Consider the following 24,073-nt stretch of genomic DNA (forward strand, 5'->3'; position numbering starts at 1 on the left):
TGAAAAATATACTCAGTAAAAATAACATTATTTGCCAAAAATGTAGTGTAAGAAAAAATATCTGTTCTAGTAAAATCTAGTCCTTCTAAATTTACTCAAAAGTAGTGTATAATGATGTGAAAATTTTCACATTTATATCCTTTAAATTAAAATTAGCTTAAGGTTGATACATTTTACTTGCAAAGCGAAATCAGTGTAACCTTATAGGCAGAAATTAGCTGTGCCGATAAATTAACTCTCAGGTTTTGCACTTTGAACCCTAAACTAAACAAGATGCTACAAACCAAGTTCATGCAGCACTAATAAAATACAAAAATTGTGCATTTGTTTAAAAACGTAACATTCTGTAGTTGTTGTTTAAAGCCATTTGGTGATTTCAGTCCTTATACAGTAGATATCCTTCATTTTCTCATTATGCAGTCTAAACAGCCTCTCAGTCATTGCATATCATGTTTGGCATCTTCTTTAACACATTTAATGCATCCATAATTCCTGAGAAAAACTACTCAGTTACAGTAATTTGAGTATATGTAATTCTCTACTTTACACCCCTGCCCAGAGGTACATACTGTATAACCAATGGACTTTTGAATATTTTCCCATTAAAGGGGGCTTTGCATTCACAGTGAACCACTGCTATTGATTGAACAACCACAGTAATGGTTAAAACATCATTTACCCTAAAGGTGTCATTTCAAAATACCAGTATAAATAATTTAAATTTGTACATTTAAAAAAAAAATAACCCTATAGTATGTGTGCGTGTGTGTGTGCGTGTGTGTGTGAACTACCAAAACTGAGTTTTTGCAAAAACTGACATAATGTGCATACGTATTTTCAGAGTCATTTTAAGGTTAAGTACATTCTTTAGCCTTTGGTGTTTGTATTACAGTTAAGTACTCTACGGCATCAGAAGAATGCAGAGTAGGGTGTGATTATACACTCATTCATAATTAGCAAAATCTCCACCTACAACTATGTTGTCTTGCATGGAATATTCTGGAAGTCCTTTAAGATTTGGCTGCAGTATACTCCACAAATTTAAGAAATACTATAGACTATATGCCTAATGATGAATGAAAGTATGTTTACCAAAGCATTTTAGGCTGTCCAGGTTCAAAATGGCAGAATGGCACAGCATTTTCCAGCTGAAATGCTGGAATGAAATGATTTGGAATTCAAGAGTGTAAAGTATTACTAGTTTTGTAACACAAGTAATATGTTACTGTCTTGAATTCCAAACGTGAAAAACCTAAATAACTTGAAGACTTTTACTGTTATCCAGTAACCAGTACTATTGACTAAAACTCCTTTGTTGTTCAGTAGTTGTACAAGTGACAAAAGGGGTTAAAAAATGACAGTGATGATTGCGTTGTTCTAGCCAAAGTTTTAGTTATCAACTCTCAGCTAAAAAAAGAAATTAAACAAAGACAGACCAAACAAACTTTCCAGTCCCTCAAAATTCAGCAATTTATCGCTAATTAGCAGGTGTACATTTTTCCAATGACGCTAGTGCCGTCACTGTGAGGGTTAGGAGTGGGGTTAGGTGTGGCCATTTGTTTCACACCAACTAACACTAAGATATTACACTTAGAAAAATGATGAATCCAAATTTTTACATCAGAACAGCTTTATGACGAGATTTACAAAAATAAATTATTCTGATTTTATGAATGAGGCCTATTGTGTTTACAAAGTGGCCTGGTATGCGCTTAGCATATTTTGACAATGTTGCTATCTCTAGGCGAATCTTTTCAAAATGAAAGATTACTCTTTAATTTTTTGTACATCGTGAACATGTACAAGTGAATGTATTGTAAAAAAAAATGGGTGTAAAAATGTCTTGTCCCCATAATGAAAAATCTGCAGTGAAAAGGCCTGGGCACAGTTATTTTTTCAGCGGATCTTTACTGCATATGTATTGCAACACAAATGACAGGATTTAAATGAATCATGCAACAAGTCAGTTTACTGGTAGCTGCACCATTATTTAATGCCCAAGAAACTGTCGACTCCCCTCTGCGCTTTTATGGAAAGGTGGCATCACACTTATTTGCCCTGTTTAATATAAAGCACATAAAACTAGAAAGCATCATGTAGGCTAGTTAAAGTGTTTAATTGTAACATTCTTGTTTCAGGTTCTGTGGAACCCTAGACTCCATATGGATTCAAGATCCTTTATGGTAACAGTATAATAGGCTAATGGTTTGTACAACAAAACATTGTAGACTGTAAATTGTGACATTTGACAACAGAAGTAACCTGATTAGTTTTAAAATCAGTGTTGCCCTTGAGAAAGATCTTATGTCTGTTTCACAAAGCTGGTCTGGGAGTTTATCCAGGTAAGTTTGGATTTAGTTAGAGCAAAAGTCAGTTTTCAAGTTCATGATGGTGAATTAGGTTTGATCAGGTTTCTAATAAAGTAGGTGGTAAGTTACATTACACAGCTGCCCCGGTGCAGATTTACTTATGGGTTAGAGATTCCAAACCAAACTAAACCAATCAGCTGTGAGCAAAGTGATGTTTCTGATGCAACAAAGCCATTCCTTGTACCATTCATATTTCTTTGCTCTAAATAAAGCCTTTTTCAGCCAAAATTATCTTTTATTGCTAATAATTTATATTTCATTAATTCATTCATTCAATCATTTTCTTTTCGGCTTAGTCCCTTTAATAATCAGGGGTCTCCACAGCGGACTGAACCGTCAACTTATCCATCATATGTTTTACGCAGCGGATGCCCTTCCAGCCGCAACCCAACCCCGGGGAACACCCATACACTCTTGAAATCACACACATAAACTACCAATTTAGCTTATTCAATTCACCTGTACAACATGTTGTTGGACTGTGGGGAAACTGGAGCACCCAGAGAAAACCCACACAAACATGGGGAGAACTTTCAAACACAGAAATGCCAACAGACTCAGGGCTCAAACCAGCGACCTTCTCGATGTGAGGCGATCATGCAACCCACTGCGCCACCAAATGCCCCATAATTTATATTTCATTCATTCATTCATTTTCTTTTCAGCTTAGTCCCTTTATTAATCCGGGGTCGCCACAGCGGAATGAACCGCCAACTCATCCAGCATTTGTTTTACGCAGCGGATGCCCTTCCAGCCGCAACTCATCACTGGGAAACACATACACACATTCACACACGCATACGCTACAGACAATTTAGCCTACCTGTACTGCATGTCTTTGGACTGTGGGGGAAACCGGAGCACCCGGAGGAAACCCACGCGAACGCAGGGAGAACAAACTCCACACAGGAATGCCAACTGAGCCGAGGCTCGACCCAGCGACCTTCTTGCTGTGAGGCGCCAGCACTACCTACTGCGTCACTGCTTCGCCCTAATTTATATTTCATGATTTATAATTATTTATACTTTATTATTACTTTATTTTTTAAAAATGGTTTTAATTGCCAATAAATATTAATAATTCCTTTAAATTCAATTTACATTTAAATATTTACATATCCATTTGCTTTATTATATATGTCTTTTAGCAGTTTGTGAACTTGTTGATTGTATTGATATGCATTGATATAATAATATTCACTTTAAGTTGCCTTAAATTTTTGCTGCATCAACAGTGTTATTTCCACCTTGTAAGTGTATTTAAATTGATTATTTTTCTGATATCTGTCTCCTAATTATCAGCAAAGTAGTGAATTTCTGACTCTAAACTGATCCTCTCCTGTGTTGTGTGATTGCCTGTTTGCTGCACGTGTTACATTTTCAGATACATGCGGTCCAAAGTTAATCACAAACTCTGGGTGAAACCACAAGTTAACTGAGAACTTTTATCTTGGATTTGTTTGGTTTTGTTAACCCGAAACTTACTCTGCAACCCAGAATTTGTTCAACTGTTTTTGTGCAACAGGCCTCATGCTTTTCTAGCATGAAAAAAATGGCTCTGTCATTTTCTCAATGCTACCTACTAGTTTTTTGATCTAAAAAAAAAAAAAGCAATTAGGCCTTAACTCACCGGTAGCTGTTGGACAGGTGTTGAGCTGCATCCATCAGCTTTCGTATTAACTTCACTATACAAATCAAGCAGTTGGTGAGGATGGTCCTGGCGGCTTGGTTGAAGCATTGCAGCTCCTCCAGCAGCTGAGCATTGAGGGCCTGGTAATCTCTTTTAGCCTGACCCTGCTCTTCTTTTGAAGATCGGGAATCCAACTGACTGCAGTAGTCCAAGAGTTTATCATAACGCTTCTGTATTAGCTTTTGTGGTGACGCAAACATTCCCAGCAGGCTGGACAGAGGAGCCACAACCAGATGCTCCATGTGATCTTTCTGAGAAATGAAATACATACACATTTTCTTTTAATGAAAGGAAAGTTTAGGAAACTGATATGGGTGAGAGAAGGGGTTCTTTTGGCGTCTGCAACAATTAAATGTAAACATGATTTCAAATACATTAAAAGCATGTTAATGCATTTATCGACTTTGTTTTAAAGAAGCTTTGTGAAAATAAAATGTGATATAGTTATTGCCTCCATTTGCACGCACATATACATTCACGGATTTTGAATTTTACTCAGACATACATACACACAGGGGATTTATCATTATCGTATTTATGTTCATTTGTGAACGGTGTCTTTATGTGTATTCTTGATGCTTGTAGATTCAATAGGCTGTATGGAAAGTTTGAAAAGAAATTCGTTGTTGATTTATTTATGGTAACATTTGAAATCTAGAGAACTGAAAAGACTAGAGAACTGAAATGTAATTTTTTCGTTTGTGTACCCCGTTGACTAAATTATTAGCCCTCTTGTGAAATTTAAATTCATTTTCAAATATTTCCCAAATGCTGTTTAATGGAGAGACAATAATAGTTTGAATAAATCATTTATATTTTGTCTTTGCCATGATGACAGCACATACAGTAATATTTTATTAGTTATTTGTCAAGGTACTAGCATTCAGCTTAATGTGTAATTTAAAGTTGAACTAGTTAATTATGTTAATTAGGCAAGTCACTGAATAACAGTAGTTCGCTCTTAATGGGCTAATGATATTGACCTTAGCAGTTTTTAATGTTTTTTTTTTAAATATACTTTTAACTGCAGCCGAAAAAAAATAAGACTTTCTCCAGAAGAAAAGAATTGGAAATACTTTGAACGTGTATGTTTCTGTTAAACATCAAGTGTGTATTTGAAAAATAATAAGAATTTCACAAGAGGGTTAATCATTTTGTCTTCAATTGTTTGTTCCAACAAGTCTACTCATTCCAACTTGGACTTTTTTTTTTTTTAAATATGTAAAAGAATAAGTGATCATATTCGATTATATTTTTACCAATGAAAACATCTTGTTGACAAGTAATAACAGTGGCAAAGTAGAAACATGAAAATAAATAAATTACACTTTTTATTGATATACACTCACAGGCCACTTTATTAGGTACATCTTACTAGTATCCGGTTGCCCCCTTTTTCCTTAGGACTACCTTAATCCTTCGTGGCATAGATTCAACAGGTACTGGAAATATCTTTCAGAGATTTTGGTCCTATTGATGATAGCATCATGCAGCTCCTGCAGATTTGTTGACTGCACAACATTGTCATGTTCATGAAACCAGTCTGAGATTATTTGCTCTTTATGACATGGCACATTATCCTGCTGGAAGTAGCCATCATAAAAGGCATGGACCACCACCACCAGCCTGAAGCAATAATGCAAGGAAGTATGGATCCATGCTTTCATGTTGTTGATGCAAAATTCTGAACCTACCATCCAAATGTCGCAGCAGAAATCGAGACTCAGACCAGGCAACGGTTTTCCAATCTTCTTTGTCCAATGTTGGTGAGCCTGTGTGAATTGTAGTCTCAGTTTCCTGTTCATAGCTGACAGGAGTGGCACCAGGTGGGTTTTCTGCTGCTGTACCCATTTAGCCAAGGTTGGACGTGTTGTGTGTGCTGCATACTCGGGATGTAATGAGTGGTTATTGGAGTTACTTGCCTTTTATCATCTTGAACCAGTCTGGCTATTCTCCTCTGACCTCTAGCATTAACACAAGGCCTTTGCGTGCACAGAACTGCTGCTTACTGGATATTTTCTTTTTTTGTACCAACTCAAGTAAAGTCAAGAGATGGTTGTGCGTGAAAATCCCAGTAGATCAGCAGTTTCTGAAATACTCAGACTAGACCATCTGGCGCCAACAACCATGCCATGTTATTCACTTTTCTTCCCCATTCTGATGCTCGGTTTGAAATAAAGCAGATCGTCTTGACCATGGCTGCATGCCTAAATGCATTGAGTTGCTGCCATGTGATTGGCTGATTAGAAATTTGCGGTAATGAGCAGTTGCACAGGTGTACATAAAAGTGACCAGTGAACATAATAAAGTGGCCAGTGAACGTATACCCATCATGCTTTAATAGAAATGGAGCATATATTTAACTCAGAAATTTCTAACTCAGAAACAGTTATCACAAGAAAACAGCTAGTAGCTATAACTTAAATGAAATAGACTAGTATTGTTGTTTAAATCAGAACAGTTGAAAATATTTTTTCAGTGTAGTAAAATTATTAATTTCACAGTGTAGCCTTCTGGTGATCACTTTAAGCTTGTACATCACTCTACTTCCCATTGCTGCCAGGTAATGTTGAAGAGGAACTCTGCTCATTTATAAAGAATTACAATGAATGCGTGAGATAGTTGTGGTTCATCATAATGGTTCATTTTTGTGAACAGAGAAAAGACTTACAAAGTGTTTGTATGGGTCATTGCCATTTTCTTTTGATGAAAGCCATTTGTGTCTATTTTATCCGGATCCTTCATTATAGCTTCAAGGTCCTGTGCATTTTGAACAGCAACTGATATCATCCTACAACATAAAAATAAATATATTAAAACAAGCAAATTAGGGTAGTACTATTTGTCTTTTAAATCATTTGGTGTAATCTGACATCTTAAAAACACTAGTTTCGTAGTAGATTTATATTTTAAAGTTACATAAAGGTCTTTATTTAGTCTTTATTTAAAACATTTTTTTAATAGCAATGCATTCAGATTAACAGCTCGAAGCTTTTGGATTTTTTCCTTCCCAAAATGCTGAAATTATTGCTTGTCACTATAGCACTGCAAAATACTGCAGAATCGTGGCAATACGTGGCTGACCACAGTTACAGTGACGATGTCTTAAAGAGACAGTTGACATAAACCCGATACAACGATTAACTTAGTTAAAGCTAGTAATAGAAAAACGCCGTTTCGTATACAGTAGTGTTTTATCAAGCAAGCAACAAAACGAAAATAAATAAAAAACAACGCGAGTTTTGGAAATAGGGTAATAACTTCAGTGATAGAATGGAAAAATAAACAGGATCTTGCACAGGATTGAAATTCCTTTTTAAATGTTAATAATAGTTCAGACTTTGATCCATAAGGCAGTACACAAATTTGCTGTTGTCATATCTTTGACAAAACAAATTCATAATTTCGAAAATGCTTCTGCTTGCAAAGTGTGATTAATTTTTTTTAGTTTTACCCATTTTACTGTTGACCTTCTGACAAAAAATGTCTAATACATTTTGAATCATTTCATAACTACTTGCACAATGTTGTGTTGCTAAATCTATTCGAAAAATATATTCTGTATTTTTAAGAAAAATGTTTAAATATTTGCTTTTCTTCAAAAATGTTATCATGTTTTCAACTACTTGTTTAAAACAATCACAATTTAGTCTTATTAAATCACAAACTGTCCAATACAATAGGTGTTTTAACTATCTAGCAAACATTGCATAGGCCATAACTAGGGACAGACAGAATCTGCGGACATTGTTTGCCATTCCGCTGATAATTTTGTAAAAAAAAATCTGCAGATTTAAGCAGAAATTTTAGGAGTATCATAACTAAAAACGTAATATATGAAATAAAAAATAACATTTTTACTTTATTTAATGTTTACAATGCAAATCCATCTAGATCCCCTTATTTAGTAAATAAAGCAAGTCTCTCATATAATATATCTACTAAAAGACAAAATATTACTTTACAAACTGTATTGTAAATAATATATGAATATTTTTATATATTATATCACAATAATATTAGTGAAACTAATTTAAAAACTGAATAAAAATAAAATTACACGCATAACACAATTAAATACACAGAATCAATAATCGGCTACAAATCTGCGTATTTTGTGTGCGGGATTCTGTGTGCCTAGCAATAACCTTTTATAACGCTACTATCAAACTTTCCCATGCCTCTATTCTGGCTCATTTAAACAGTTTCTTTGATTTAAATGGTTAATTATTTGGCAAATCTATACATTTTTAAAGATATAAATTCACTGCATGGATTTGCATCTTGCAAAGAAATAGATTTGCAATGTGCACATAGATCAAAATAGATGCATAGTCAATAAATGTGGATCAAAGACATATCAACGAGCGTGTCAGGTGACCTCAAATCCAGCATTCAAGATTTGAGATTGCCATGTAAAGATTACGGTTACCCTGAAAAGGTCAAACAATACAGGTTCAATCCTATAGCAAAAAATTCACTGTATTAGAGGCAAAATGTTCTACACAACACCTAACCTTCATCCTACATTTGATGACGCACTGGACAAATTAATAAAAAGAAAGAGCAATTAAACCTTAATAAATGTTGTAAGGGTCATTTAACTCGGGTAATGCAAGTGTATTTGTGACAGTCTTGGCCTCCATACTGGAACATCTTTAATTCAGCCACAAGACCAACATGATTTAACTTTTTTTTTATGTTAAAAATATATATGTTGTGTGAAAACAGCAACCAAAATGAAATTAAAAACACCCAGAACAAAACAAAAAGCAACTGTAATAAGATTGGTCACAGTACAGTAATTTGGGAAAATATAGGTGGTAAATTAAAGCCACGACACTTGTAATGAACAGCACAGATTTCTGTTTATTGTATGTGAAGTCTAACACATTGAAACTGAATGAAAATGAAAGAAAAATTACAAAACGGAATAAATAAACACCCAGCTGCAACGTATTCTACTCACACAATATGCAGTCCAAGTAAAATAATATGTTAGCCATCCGCTAATACAAGTCCATGTTCTTGTTCCACCAAAATAAAACCACATTAACGAACAGAGCTGCTATAATAACCTTTAGAGAAACTGCACGGAAACCAATCAAAACAGTTTGCATTAGGATTAGAGGGTTAAAGGAATCTGATTATGAACTAAACAAAATAAATCAGAAGTCTGATGCATATTTTGGGATGAAAAGCACAGTTATTTGACCAAGCCCTATTGTGTAATGTCTTCTTTTTTTCTCCCCTGTGAATCAAACGTTTAACGTATTTGGCTGATTGAAGTGCTTTAAGTCTAAACAGAAAGGCCATTGTGGCATTTATTTACACAGTAATTAAAACGTACCAGTTCCCAAACTGAGAACATGTACGAGCTAGGTAGAATGGATGGGGAAAGAAGTCTCTAGGCAGGAATTACTGATATACTATCTTCCAAAATCTTCCAAATAGTAAAAGTATCTGTAACCAAAATGTCTTTGTGTGCAGAACAAGTTGTCCCCAAAACTAATGAACAAATCAAAAATGCAATGTCCCTGATGAGGATTGTCCTAGAAATACTGCAAATAGTGCAATCTACCTGACACGGAAGACATTAAACATCAAAAATATCGCTACATCAAACTGTACTTACAAAATCAGTGCAAATTTAGACTTTTGAGTACCACTGTAAAAAGAAAACAGTGTATATCCACTGTATCGTACTGTCGTTCCTCTAATTCATGAAGAACGGCATTACGGATTCCTCATTATGACAGACAAAAAGGACTTTGGTGCAGATATTAAAATAAAAACTCTACTTGGAAACACAATGTATAAAACATACATTAATGAAGCCTCTTCCATCTCATGTGTTTCAAACTATTTTCTAATCAGTACCGTTTTTAAAATGCTATTGATAACAATAACTTCAGTTTGAATGCAAAACAAGTCTATTTGGGACAATCAGAAATACACCAGCAAGGTTTCTCTGTACCCTGTATGAATACTGTCATGAAAAAACGAACAATGGCTTGGATGTAAACTGAAATGCACATCACAAAATGAGATTTAGGTTATGAAAACTGATTTAAAAAAGAGATTAAGAATTTAAATTTCATAAAGTGACTCTGCCTTAAGAAAAAAAACATTCAAATCTGAAACGCATTTGCACAAAAATCATGGTACCTTTACAAACGCATCTATTACTGCTCCATTCACTATTTCAGGCAGACACAGAACATAAAATGCTGTCAAACCTGTACAATAAAAAGAAAGAATTATATAGAAACAGAATTGGAGAGGACAATGTCTTTTCTCCTCCCATAAGTTTTTTTTTTTTTCAGATTACAAACTTAAATCATTTCTTGTCTTTCTTTACAGTTTTGTAAAGCTGAAATCGTGTTAGCTCACAGTAACAACTTCAGGTAGCCTTTAGCTTATTAATGAGCTATTCAGTGTAATTTTAAAACAATATGGTTTAAAGGCTAGCCTGAAAAATTAAACAAAATCAATATAAGGAAAAGAAAGGGCCATCTCTCCATCTGCACAGTTTACAGAAACTAGAAGGTTATTAAATCCAAAATGCCACAGAGCAGTTAACTTCTTACGGCACTAAAACACCTTGTTTCCCCACAAAGTTTGCAAATGTTTCCATTTGATAATTACAAACCAGAGGATTTGCAGCACGATTCTAATTTAAAGTGAATAGTGTGTTATGAGTCATTAGGTTGTTCAAGTCGTTGAACTGCTTCACCGGAAACAGCAGACATTCCAAAGGCAAAAATGCAAGTGTAAAACAAAAAGATTATAAAAAAAAAAAAAAAAAAAAAAAAAAAACCTGAAGTATGTATATGCTTTTTACATAGACTTCTCAATATCAGAATAAATGAAGATCGTACTACTTCCAAACTACAGGGGGAGCTCCTCTCAACGCCTCTGAGCAGTAAAACGGCTCTCATTGGAACCCGAGCCCCTTCCGGAAGCCAAGCCTGGCTTGGGTACAGTGGCAACACGTGGAGGCGGGCCTCTGCCGTCTCGCTCTCGCATCATGTTTCCTCCAGCGATGCCCCGCGGACCACCAGGCCCCCGATCACTGCGCCTTACATCTCGACGATCGTCTCCTCCTCCACTTCGGGTTTCCCTCTCACGCATCGCTCTCGTCTTTTTCTCCTCAACATTCAGACGAACTTCTCCACGGAACATGATTGGCTAAACACAAATGACAGAAACAAGCACAATTGGAGAAAACTCAGTACTTACACCTGAAGAAACTTACAAGCAGGGACTGTGCGAATGACAAAGTTACATTGTTTGTATGAGCCGTTTATTTATATCATTTCTGGGGGTGGGGGGGGGGGGGGTACTATGCATTTCTACCATGAACCAGAAAATCTGAGCACATTACACCTGTCCTTAAGTCTTTACACTGGCTCCGTTACATTCAGTATAGCTTTTAAAGTAGTACTACTTGTCTATAAATCACAAATGGCCTAGGACCTCAATACATTATACATATGCTCACTGAATACAAACCTAACAGATCACTCAGATCTTTAGGATCATATAAACTAGAAATTCCAGGGGTTCAATCAAAGCAAGGTGAATCCGTCTTCAGCTATTACATCCCCCGCTGCTGGAATCAGCTTCCAGATGAAATGATCAGATGTGCTCCAACATTAGGCACATTCAAATCAAGACTGAAAACACATCTGTTTAGCTGTGCCTTTCCTGAATGAGCACTGTGCTACGTCCGACAGATCGCACAATTATGTCTTTCTTTTCTTTTTCATTCTTTTATAACCGGTTGACACTTTTTAATCTGTTTTATCCGTTTTTAAATTACTTTTATTATTTATTTTATTTTCTTATACTTGTTTTTTTATTCCTGTTTATGTAAAGCACTTTGAATTGCCATGTGTGAAATGTGCTACATAATGTTCTGTTTCTGTTAAAAACACATCAACATACTGAAATAGGTTGATCAGCATCTTCTAGTTTACATTGACTTTAAAGATCACAGTACAGCTCCAAAATCTAAATAATTTTAATTCTTTATATTCTGCCATTAGGTTTAAAGAACTCTTAGAAAGAAGTTTTTGATGACCTTAAAATGATAAAATCTGCATGACAATTTAGATATTAATAAATACAAGTCAGAGTAAGCATGATGTTTCATTTTTACAAAAATAAGTTACATTGAATGACTTTTATGTAATGTGCTTTTTATGTACATGAATTCACTTTTAACTGCAGACACCAAAAAGTGTTTTTTTTTTTGCCATTATGTCATGTTCATAGAGATTATTCAAATGAAGGTTTTTGTTGTTTATATATATTTTAATAAAAATCTAATAATATATTTCAATTTAATACTTTAGTTATTTTAGTTCATGTTTTGCTTTGTATGTCAGCTCTATTAAACTACTTAAAAATCAATTAAACAATTGAAATTAAACAATAATGTTAGGTTTGTACTCTGAATATTTCATAATATGCTTGCAAAACCTTCAATACATCTGTAATGATATGTTTTAAAGCAGTGGTCTCAAACTCAATGCCTGGAGGGCCACAGCTCTGCAGATTTGAGCTCCAACCACCTCCAACTCAAACCTGCTTAATATTCTATAGTAGTCTTGAACACCTTGATTAGTTGGATCAGCTGTATTTGATTAGGGTTGGAGCAAAACTGCAGAGCTGCAGCCCTCAAGGAATAGAGTTTGAGACCCATCTTTTAAAGCAAGGAAACATGTTGTTGCAGGTTTACTATTTGGATTAAATTTTTGTTGTTTTATTAATGTGTTATTTTAATATTTAGAGAACATGGAATGGAATTATAGGGATAGAGGATTTAAAACTTTATTTGCCAAAACAAAAATAGCTTTTCTTTACCTTGACTCCCAAAATTCTTTGCACTGGCTCTGAGTCATCAAAGACAACGAAGCCAAAGTTGGGAATCTTTCCTCCAGTGCTTTTGGTGTTGATTCGCAACTCAACAACATTTCCAAAAGCTTAAAAAGAGAGATTCAACAAGCAAATGTAAAGATCAAGAAATATTAGAGAATCTGGATTAATGCAGGGGTTATCACAACTATTTATAAAACACGAAAAAAAAAAAAAAAAAAAAAACTTACTCATGAAGAAGTCTTTGAGTTCACTCTCATCAATGTCATGAGGGAGATTTCCAACAAACAGTTGATGACTGTCTGGATACGGACCACCCTCCTACTGTCCATTTCACTCGACTCATCAGCCCTTCCTAGGTAACAAGATTTCACCTGCTTTGACTTTGTAGGATCAACAACACCATTTTGTCTGCATATATAAACAATAGCACTGAGCAAAAAAATATGACATTTACCTTTATTTACAAAGCTAAAATGTGGTTTTCCAGCTTGAGGTTCAGAGGATGAGACACCATCTAATGATTTAGGAAATAGAAAACAATAAAATTATTGTAAATGGAGCGATTGAAATCTACAAAAATTTCAAACTGCTGTTTTCGGTTTTGGAGGAATCATTTATAATGTTGTGCATACTAAACATTACAATAAACATGTCACCATAATAACCATATTAAGTCATCTGATAAATAACATTTGCACATTTTTTTAATGGCAATCAATTTGGTTAAGCCTTCAGTGGTTTAATAAATTTGACATTTAAAACTAACCGATGCTGTCAATGCCTGTCATAATAAGCAATTTCATAAATTTATCATTCAAACAGTTTGTTCAAAATGGCTGATTCCTTCTAAAATGTACCAACTAAATCATCGTCTTAAATGCTTAATAAATCAAAAAGCAGATTTACAGGTCATTCAGCGGAGAGGAGAGAGTGATAGAGCTAATTCAGTGTATGGGGATGGTTGAGAGGCTATGATGGGTAAGGGCTGATAGAGGGAATTTGGTCAGGACACCAGGGTTACCCCCTACTCTTTATTAGAAGTGCCATGGGATTTTTAATGACCATAGAGTCACCACCTCCATGTTGTCTTATCCGAAAGACGGTGTTCACTGACAGTATAGTGTCTCAAATCACTATACTGGGGCATTAGGACTCACACAGACCACAGGGTGAGCACCCCCTGCTGGCCTTAATAAGACCACTTTCAACAGCAACAGTTTTCCCATATGGTCTACCATCCAGGTACTAACCAAGCTCAGCCCTGCTTCGCTTTAGCGAATAACTGGTCTTGGGTGCAGGGTCATATGGCCATGCATTTCTGACAAATAGAAAAACCCCTGACCCCTGTCTAAAATGCTTCTCACTCAGTAACTTGTGTGCTGGACTGTTATATGGAAACCACACTCATACTTACACACTGGTATTAAGAAAATTATGCTCTAGCTTGCATGAAATTTACCAACTACATATTTATATCAAACCTTTATAAAAAGTTAAAACTTTTTTGGTTTATAACCTCTGTAGCTCTTGGAGAATCCAACAAAGGTTCTGATGGTAACCTGTTGGGAGCATTGCTTCAGTAAAGCAACCATTCTATTGTGTCATGTTGTATTTTCTTTCTTTATGTTAATTTATCTTCATTCATTTAATTATTATTTATTTTATCATTTATAAAATTATAATCATTATTAACATTTAACCATTTGATTATTTGTCTTTTTATTATGTTTAAGTATTTTTTATTATGTTTTTTCCATAACTATTGTTTTATTATAATTGCCCATTTTGTATTGTTGTTTTAATCTTCTGATTGAGTGGATTCAAGGGAAACTAGTTTTTTAAGGGATACTTGTGGATTTAGACATTACTCGAGATATTTGTTTTAGAAGAACATTTCAGATCAACTGCCTATGAAAACAAAAATACTGTCAAAGCCTTGAATCTTGTTCAAAATGTTCAATTAATACAACAAGAGCTATAAAGAAGCCACATCAAGCACAGAGAATTAAGACCCAATTATTCTAGATTCTTACCAGATCTAGGCCCTCTTGAGGTTACTGGAGGTCTGTCACGGATCCGCTGGTCACGTGGACGGATTGAAGCTGACGACACCTCTGGCTTGGTCTCAACTCTGGGCTAATCATAAAAAAAAAAAAAAAATCAAATAAAAAAAATCAAAAAGACATGCACATGAAACATGGATCTTAACTTTGGGTCAACAGCATTGTAATAAATGAAAATAAATTATATTGATGCATTTATAAATTGGGCTTGACAAAACACCTATAGAAATAATCCTCTCTCTATATGCTTCAGACACTACTTAAACTCCATTTTACAAGCACTGACTACAGTAAATAATATTTACTTGTGAATGTAGCAAAAATCACATTGCACTATTTACTTTTTCAACCTTAGATACCTATTTTGCACAATATTGTTTCAGTTTTACGTAAAGAACTTGTATAGTTTGTTTTTGTCTGTATAGTTAACTATTTACAGTATATAGTTAGATTACCGCTCCATGTTAGTTATGCATAGGCTTAAAAATTGCTCTCATGTCCAGTGTTGTGTTTGTATTTATGATTATATATTTGTGTAGCACTATGGTCTTGTGAGACCAGACATTCCATTCCACTTAATGCACACATGTAGAGAAATGACAATAAACCGCAACTGACTTACCTGTGTGTTTGGTGCTTTAACAACATGTGGTTGACCTCCAGCAGATGGAACAGTTCCACTAAGAGGCAGATTTTTGCTGGTTACAGAAGCCCAAGAAGAGGTCTGGCAGAGACGAGACAATTTAATATTTCACTTCTCAGTAACAAACACAACGATGCTAAAAACAAAACGGTCCCATTTGGTCAGCTTGGACGTAAAATAATCTACTTCCAAATTTGAAATGACAGAAAAATTTTAGGTTTACTTTTGGCGGTTCTTGTATGTTGGGAGGTGATTCCAGTGGAACAGGAGACAGGGCTTTCTCCTCAAACTCCTCTACAACCTTCTCCTCTACCTTGAGCTTGGGCTCTTCAATCTTGGGATCTGGAGCAACTTCAGACTCTAGGTCCATAACTGCTTCCTCATGAGCTTCTTCCACACCATTGTTACAGCTGTAAGTAAAAAACATATTAGACTAGTGGTGTGTAATTTTGGCTTAAATAAAATCAAAAATCATTATTCATCTATTAAATTTTTTTTGCTGGTTGCTTGGCTGTTTTAAGCATAGATAAACCCATAAAAAACTAAGCCAGTGTGTGGTCACTGCTTAATGGGCTATATACATGGCAAGTGTTGTTCAGCCCACCAATAAACGTCTGGTGAAAGGTTGATGAGTCTATTTTCAATTTAATAATTGTAATTGATCAAATACCTGCAGTCAGTCAAATAGACTTAAGAATTAATTTAGTTGCTCAAGGCTAAAATGAGCTGTTTAAACACAAGCATCTTCAAGAGCAGCAGACGAGCTTGAAAATACTACGGTAAAATTAATTTCCGTAATTTACACACATGGCATGAAATTGGTCTCTAATGCAGTGCTTCTTGTGCAGAAGGTGAAACTGACTTTATATCTCAATCAAGCAGTGAAGAACATTGACTTTAAACAAACCAAATCTTAATGCGGTGAGTTTATAATAACAGGACAGTTCACGGAAAGTTCCTGAGTGGGCTTATTCAAAATGACAAGTCTCTGGGCATATCCTCCATTCATTCAGTCCCAACTTAGTTTAAGGGTGTATTCACACTAGATTTTTACCTTCTAAGCCAGAGCAGACTTACGTCATCGATGGTGCGATTGATCAGTCAGTTTAACAGGAAAAGAAGCATTCTGGCTCAGTTCAATGGAGATAACTTTAGTACTTTTAGTTGATATTGTTTTGTATTATTTGGAGTCATTTGGGATGCTGTGACGCAGTCAAATCTTTTGATGAACAGATCTACGACTTTGATGCTCATAGATTTTCATAAAAGTCTTCGTGCTGCATGTATTAGGAGGTTTGCAAAAGCTGGTAGCTGAGGTGCAGCGAGGGGTTTGCATCTTTGATAAACTATGACAGTTCAAATTCATTGAAAAGAAAGAATGAGTAATAAATCCATATGGAACAGTCCCTTAAAAGTGACGTTACGACTTCAGTTTTGTGCCAAACTGAACTTCGTTCTGGCCCACTTCTTCCAACCAGGCCAGCTGAACCACACTCAGGCACTGTATGGAGCACTCATACTTGTCAAACGAACCATGATATGGGGGTCAAGTGAACTAGGCCTGTCCAAATACCTACACTTGTGGTAAACTCATCTACTTAAATGACATATTTCTTGTATTTGGCAAGTGCACAATTGGGATTGAAGGCCCCAAATAAAAATAAATCTGTTCAGTAGTTACTTTAACATAACTTTTACTTCATATGGCTTCTATTTCAGATAAAAAGTACAAATAGTTACAAAAAAATGTACAAAACCTTTGTATAAATATAAAATTTACAACACTTTATTTATATTACCAACTTATATTTAAATAACATAAATCAACAGTGAAATGCTTTTACTGATATCAACAATCTTAAATTGGAGCCACACACGATCCTGAATGCAGTCAGAAGGGATATGCTTACTGCAAAATACCAGGTATAAAAATCAGGTAGAGTATATTTAATGCTTGCTGGGGCATTGAACTTTGATGTTTCTAAAACCTGGTACAGTGTTGCTCACTTTCTGTTACAGGTACTCGCTTTAAAGGGCCAAAATATGGACAAGGGTTTTTGGACAGATTAACCTTCATTTAAGAATGGATAGAACATAAAATATAACTCACATAATATTATTTCTATTTGTTAAACTGTGGTATAAAAATCACTATAAATCACTGTGATTGCACTGGAAAATATTTGAAAAACCCTGATAACTATAAAAACCACCCATTCATACAGGGATATTTCTGCTTTCAAGGCTTGAATTATGGAAAGCATTCTAAACTGCATTCTAACGGGTTTCTTCATTTCTACAATAACTGTTTTGAACTCCTCAGCACACTTTGTTTTTTTCCAAAGTAATTGAAATACTCAATTACTGCATGTCAGCTCGTGCACTCGGAACAACAATTACAATATTTCTATATGATATATAGCACACATCTCTACATTACACTACTGTGGAAATGAGAAGCAGGTATTCAAACAGAGCTGGCATTGAAGATTTTCAAGATATTTACCCCAAAGGCATAGAGTTAGCATGGACGAAGGGGACGAGTCCCCAGCAATATCCACCAATTAATAAATCAGTCCCCACCAATAATTTAATTCCCTCCAAAAATAAATAAATAATGCTTTGTCAACTCTCACTAAACTAAATGTGCGAAAGGGTTAAATCATGTTCTCTACTCGAGTCCTAACTTTTGCAAACACGCATGACACTGTGAGCGGCTGCGGTCTTTCCCTGATCTAATGCGAGGTTGTAGCTAGTTTGGATGTTAGCAATGCCAAAACTGCAATTAAATATCCAGTTCTATATGAGACATACTGGTAACACATGGGTAACATGAGTAAGACATAGGTGTCAAAGTCAAGTTCGTTTTATTTGGACCTACAATGGTTATAATAAAAAAAAAAAAAAAGGATTTAAAATAAAAAGATTACTGCATCATATCCTGCTCCCTTTTCAGCAATCAGCATTTGTTCATCTGCAAAGCCCGATATCACGTAAAATCATGTCATGTGACTTTTGCAGCATGGGACATAGGTATTGACATGTATAAGATACAATCATGTTTTTAAATGTGTAAAAGAGAACTTATGCTGGTGGAGGGGTTAGATTCATAAGTCCACACAAATGTCAAGAGTATATCTACAGTCTTGCTTTATCTGGTAGATTCATACTGAACTGAGAATCCTCTGCAATTTTAGTTCAAGTAGGTTTTCATTTAAGTTCAAACTGAAATGTGGGTTACCTCACAGGATGGGGTTCATAGCAGTTGGCATTACTGGGACTGTCTGGAGGGGTTCAGGCGATGGTTGTCTGTCTTCTGGCTCATCAGTCTCTTCTTCGACTCTGTCAGGGTATATTTTGAAAAAGGTGAACCACTGGGTGAAAAAACTAATAACACACTAGCAAACACCATCCTTAAGGCAAAATTGACAGTTTATATCCTATTATATTCTGTCATCCACACAGAAATAAAGTTGTGTGAATTCCAAGAATCAGACTCAAAAACTCAATTTGAGGTGCACATACAGTAATTAAGAATGTCCTTTTTAACTCCTAGTTCTAGTTTAGTTTGTCCAGTTCCATTCAGACTTTGTGCAAAAAGCAATAAATAAACACAAGCTTATTTTAAGATATAACAATGGCGTTTAGTACACAGAAGTATTTTCCTTTGTTCAAATGGTTTCAAAATATATGCATACTGTATCTAACAATACTATCACATTTTTACAAACATAAACATCTAAGAAAGAGAAACATAACAGATCAGCTTCATTAGGTGAGAGATTCATTAGACGATTCGTAAAGCTTTTGTAGATAGTGATACTTAAGCCAATTTGTTGTACATTTAGAGAGGGATTTCCATGTGAAAAAGAAGTTTCTAGCTCAAATGCAGCAGCGGTGCTGATGTTTGGACTATTGCAATTTTAATCACTAGTTGCTAGGCAACTACACATCACATCCATCTCAAAATGACAAATATAAATAGCCACAGATCATTTATGCATGCACGCAACGTAAAGTGAACTGGACCAATTGGATAAAAAGTTCAAAGTGATTGAAGAATAATAAATGTAGATGCACATGGAAATCATTGGTTACAAGTGAACCAGAAGAAGACTGTAAATATGACTTAAAAGACAGTTCACCCAAAACTGAAAATTCTGTCATCATTTACTCGTTCCAACCCAGTTTGACTTTCTTCTGTTAAACACAAATTAAGTTATTTTGAAGAAAGCTGGAAACCTGTAACCGTAGCATCAGCAGTGGAACTATGGAAGTCGATGGTTTACTCTTCCTCTACGAAGGTTAAAGGGTTTTGGCTTTCTTCAAAATATCTCCTTTTGTGTTCAGCAGAAGAAAACTCAAAGGTTTAGAACCACCAGAGGGAGAGTAAATGTTCAACTATCCCTTTAAAGTGTAACAAGGTTAGAACAGCTTAGCCAAAAACAACTGGATGGAAAAATCAATGCAAGACACGCATGCTACAATTCTTTTATTGGATAGCCTGCCTACAGATGCTTTATCTATGAATCAAAGTAAATGCAATAATCTTTAATAATTCTCAACAAACCTTCATCAAGCTCAGCCTCAGAGTCCCCAAAGACCTCATCCTCATATCGGAAGATGTCGTTGTGGACATAAAACTTATTTGCGACAGAACCCTAGACACCAGTTAAGAAAAGAGTCAGTAAATTTAAAAAACAAATTATTATTAAACTGATAATTCAAATATTACTATGTTTACTATAAATAATTCATTGAAGAAGATCCTTATTATTTTTTGTTTTAATTATTTTTTCCTGTGACCCACACCTCACAGACATAGGTCCAAAATTTACCATACATGAGATCATTTGTCTAATTTTGACTGCTATGCCATCATAAATTGTGAAAACAACAATTCAAAAAAGGTTAAGACCAAGTGGAATCCTTGGCTGTCGCTTCGATGTGACTTCAGCTAACCAGTTTTGATCAATGCAAACAATTATTTTTCATGAGTCCAACATTCAGCTGTAAAAGATAACATATAATCTGAGATAAGTGAAGTAATCTTTCACTGCTGTATTGTTTTTAAAAAGAGAAAACATTTTACAAGTAACTTTTATTCTAAATCTTGCACCTTATTCCTGAAACTAAAAAATGACCAATAAAAAGGCATGAAGCACCAAGGCGGCCCATATTAAAATGAATTTAAATACTATTTTGGTGAATACTGTTATCGATAAATATTCTAGTGTACTTTTTTCAAGAGAGGCTAGAAAAATCTTGAAGCTCTACATTATTATTTTTATTATTATTATTAAATAATAATATCATTCATTCAGTCATTTTCTTTTCGGCTTGGTCCCTTTATTAATCTGAGGTCACCACAGCGGAATGAACTGCCAACTTATCCAGTATATGTTTTACGCAACCGATGCCCTTGCAGCTGCAAGCCATCACTGGGAAACATCCACACACACTCATTTACACACGTACACTACAAACAATTTAGCTTACCCAATTCACCTACACCACATGCTTTTGGAGTTGTGGGGGGAACTGTAGCACCCGGAGGAAACCCACGCGAACACGGGGAGAACATTGAAACTCCACACAGAAATGCCAACTGACCCAGCTGAGGCTCAAACCAGCAACCTTCTTGCTGTGAGGCGATTGTGCTGCCCACTGCCCCACCATGCTGCCATTATTAATATCATCATGTTTTAATTTTTATTATTCAAATGGACAAATTCTGACTGAGGAAAGCTGAATGTGTGTTGGCCAGTTTGTTATTTGCCTAATAAATGACAACAGGCCACATTTTTTTAATTTAAGACTTTAAAAGATTCCGTTTTTTTTCTAATGATATAATATGACAAATTTGTATTTTAAAAATAAGTATTTATTTATATTTCTTTGTTCTAAATCTTTAGGAAATGTTTTTGGTACATCAAAACATGTGATTGTGAGGACCACCCGACAAGCTAATCCAGCTAAAAGTAGTGCTTAAAATATTACAAAAATGCAGTATGTGAATCTCATAATTAAATAGAAAATGGAGGCGAATAACCCCAAAAAGGTCCACTTTTTGAGAAAAAAAGAATCACTCCTTTCACCAGGCTGGCTACGGGCCTGTGGATGGTGGCAGTGAATAGCTAAAAGTCTTTTTTTGGGTATATGATAATGAGACTGACACCGTCATCAGGTGTTGTACATTCATGACAGAAAAGAAGGTTCAAGGGTTTTAGTTTGTCTTTTTCTATTAATCTTGATTTGACTCAAACTGTTTACTGACATTTTATTTTTTGGTCCAAAAAAAGAGAGGGCATGCAGCATTACAACAACACCAGGATCAGTTAATGGGTTTGGCCAAACAATCTTTAACACAGACAGTCATAATATAGTGGCTGTTTACACAAGTTGAGCCCTATAGCAAAGTGAGAGTCCAAATCTCAATTTAATCAAGAGGTTATGGGTGTGTTAAAAAAAAAAAAAAACAAGCCAAAAAGCCTTACTCGCATTCTCTTATCAATCTGACAGCTTCAACAGTTCTGCAAAGAAATTCCAGTGGCCAGATGTGCAACTCTCCATTCAATCTCACAAATACAAGTTTGTACTTGTATATTAATTAAATACTAAATGTAGGATGAATCAACAAAAAATATATAATAATAATAATAATAATAATAATAATAGTAATAATATTAATGGTATATTGTAGTTCTACACACCTCTGGGGCCAGCACAAATGTCTGTAGGAATTTCCTCATGGGCTGTCCATTATTGGAAAGCTCTCCCATCACCTGAACAACCACACCATCACTCAGCGTGGCATGGGCATCCACATGCCGGATTTTAGTGTGGCATTCGCTGAACTGCAAGGACATAACCTTTTTGTGTATCTCCTGTAGATGGGACAACATATGAGTATATGTACAATTCAGCTTGCCTGAACACACAACTATATTTAAAACTTACTGCTTGCCCATAGACTGCCTCTGAAAGTTTCCCATTCGAATCCAGTCCGCCATGGACGTAGGATGAGTTTCGTCCATAAAATCTGCATCACAAAAATGTTTTGAATAATTTGTATTTTTAATATGATAAAGCCATGAGAGGAGAGGTCATGAAATTATGATTTTATAAGGCATACCTGTGCAGAAAGTCTGGTGCTTTATTGAGCAGTGTGTAATACTGTCTCACAAACTCCCGCCCTACCAGCAGGGGACTGGGCTTCTCCATCACCATTTCTTTCCGAAAAAAAATATTTTTTTCTGAAAAAAAAAATATTTTTAATGACAACCACAATAACAACAACGATATATAAACAAATATAAACAACAGACAAAAATAAAACTAAACACTTAAGAAATGAAAAAGCCCCTGGTCACTTTTACTTTTGCATTTTCATTTATGTATTTAAATGGAATCAATACTTCAAAAAGGCTTTAAATGCATCCCGTGTCATTTATTATAATCATACCTACACGAGGGCTGTATTCAAAGCATTTAAATGACAAAGAAACTGAGCATTTTAACTTTACAATCTGATATCTGTCAATAACATCACAATCAACATTTATTAACCCGCATTCACCCAAATTAATTGATGACTGATCTGAATGAATCCAGTTAGACTAAAAAGAATTGAAGCATGTCGAAATCAACGGAAATGCTTAGAAGACCTATATATTTGTGGCACTTACCTTTTTTTCTGGGATGTATTTGATTTGTCTAAGTGACTGAATAAATATGAAGAATTATTCGAGTCGTCTGATATAATTAGAACAGCTGTTTTTGTGACAGCGCCAGCTACTTGAAACCACAGAGAGATAGAAATACCATCTATGCTCTGTTATTAATGGAAATGCTGCTGTTTGGATTCTTATTGTCTAACCCCTGCGATCTGGGACAAGAACCCCCGTCACACTGGAACAGCCAATCAGCTTCTTACACTCGACAACACAATAATGACGCTCCTACAACGCATTCCTCAGACCCTTGTCAACAACGCCACAACGGGCACGATATGCCTTTAAATTCGCACAATAAATGATCTTGGATGGCTATATAACATTATGGTTTTGAGAGTTTGTTATGAGACTTCATTGACCTATTTGGTCTAGGAAATTTCAATTTTACGCACTACGTAGCATTTCCTTGTGTTACATTTATTAGTGTCCGGCTGATTTGATTTTTAAGTTCGCTGATATGCTCGCATTCCTGGTGCTTTTAATATATTAATACATACAGTGATATTTCTAAATAATATGGAGGTTGACATTTCATGTCGAGGTGCTGCAGATGAAAATGACGGCGGAAACGAGTCGCTTATGTCGGTATGATTTAGTAGAAACACAAAGCGTCATTAGAAAGAAATAAAATAACAGTCGGAAAATATCGTTATGAACACTTTTATCCAGTAGGGGGCACTTGGTGG

The 24,073-nt window shown here is 35.2% G+C and overlaps 1 protein-coding gene across 1 annotated transcript; it reads right to left on the reverse strand.

Annotated features, from left to right (window-relative positions):
- Positions 1-10,668: 10,668 nt before the first annotated feature.
- On the reverse strand, positions 10,669-23,695 carry LOC130246032 (ras GTPase-activating protein-binding protein 2-like). Its single transcript, XM_056478904.1, is given in 16 exon segments — positions 10,669-11,250; positions 12,931-13,049; positions 13,173-13,253; positions 13,256-13,297; positions 13,400-13,459; positions 14,979-15,081; positions 15,631-15,732; positions 15,875-16,061; positions 18,893-18,938; positions 18,941-18,991; positions 19,846-19,848; positions 20,222-20,312; positions 22,365-22,538; positions 22,612-22,693; positions 22,787-22,907; positions 23,340-23,695. Coding segments are annotated over 15 exon segments (1,518 nt in total). The 5' UTR covers positions 22,882-22,907; positions 23,340-23,695; the 3' UTR covers positions 10,669-10,968.
- Positions 23,696-24,073: the final 378 nt, after the last annotated feature.

The sequence above is a fragment of the Danio aesculapii genome, chromosome 1, assembly GCF_903798145.1.
Source record: "Danio aesculapii chromosome 1, fDanAes4.1, whole genome shotgun sequence".
Taxonomy (NCBI): Eukaryota; Metazoa; Chordata; class Actinopteri; order Cypriniformes; family Danionidae; genus Danio; species Danio aesculapii.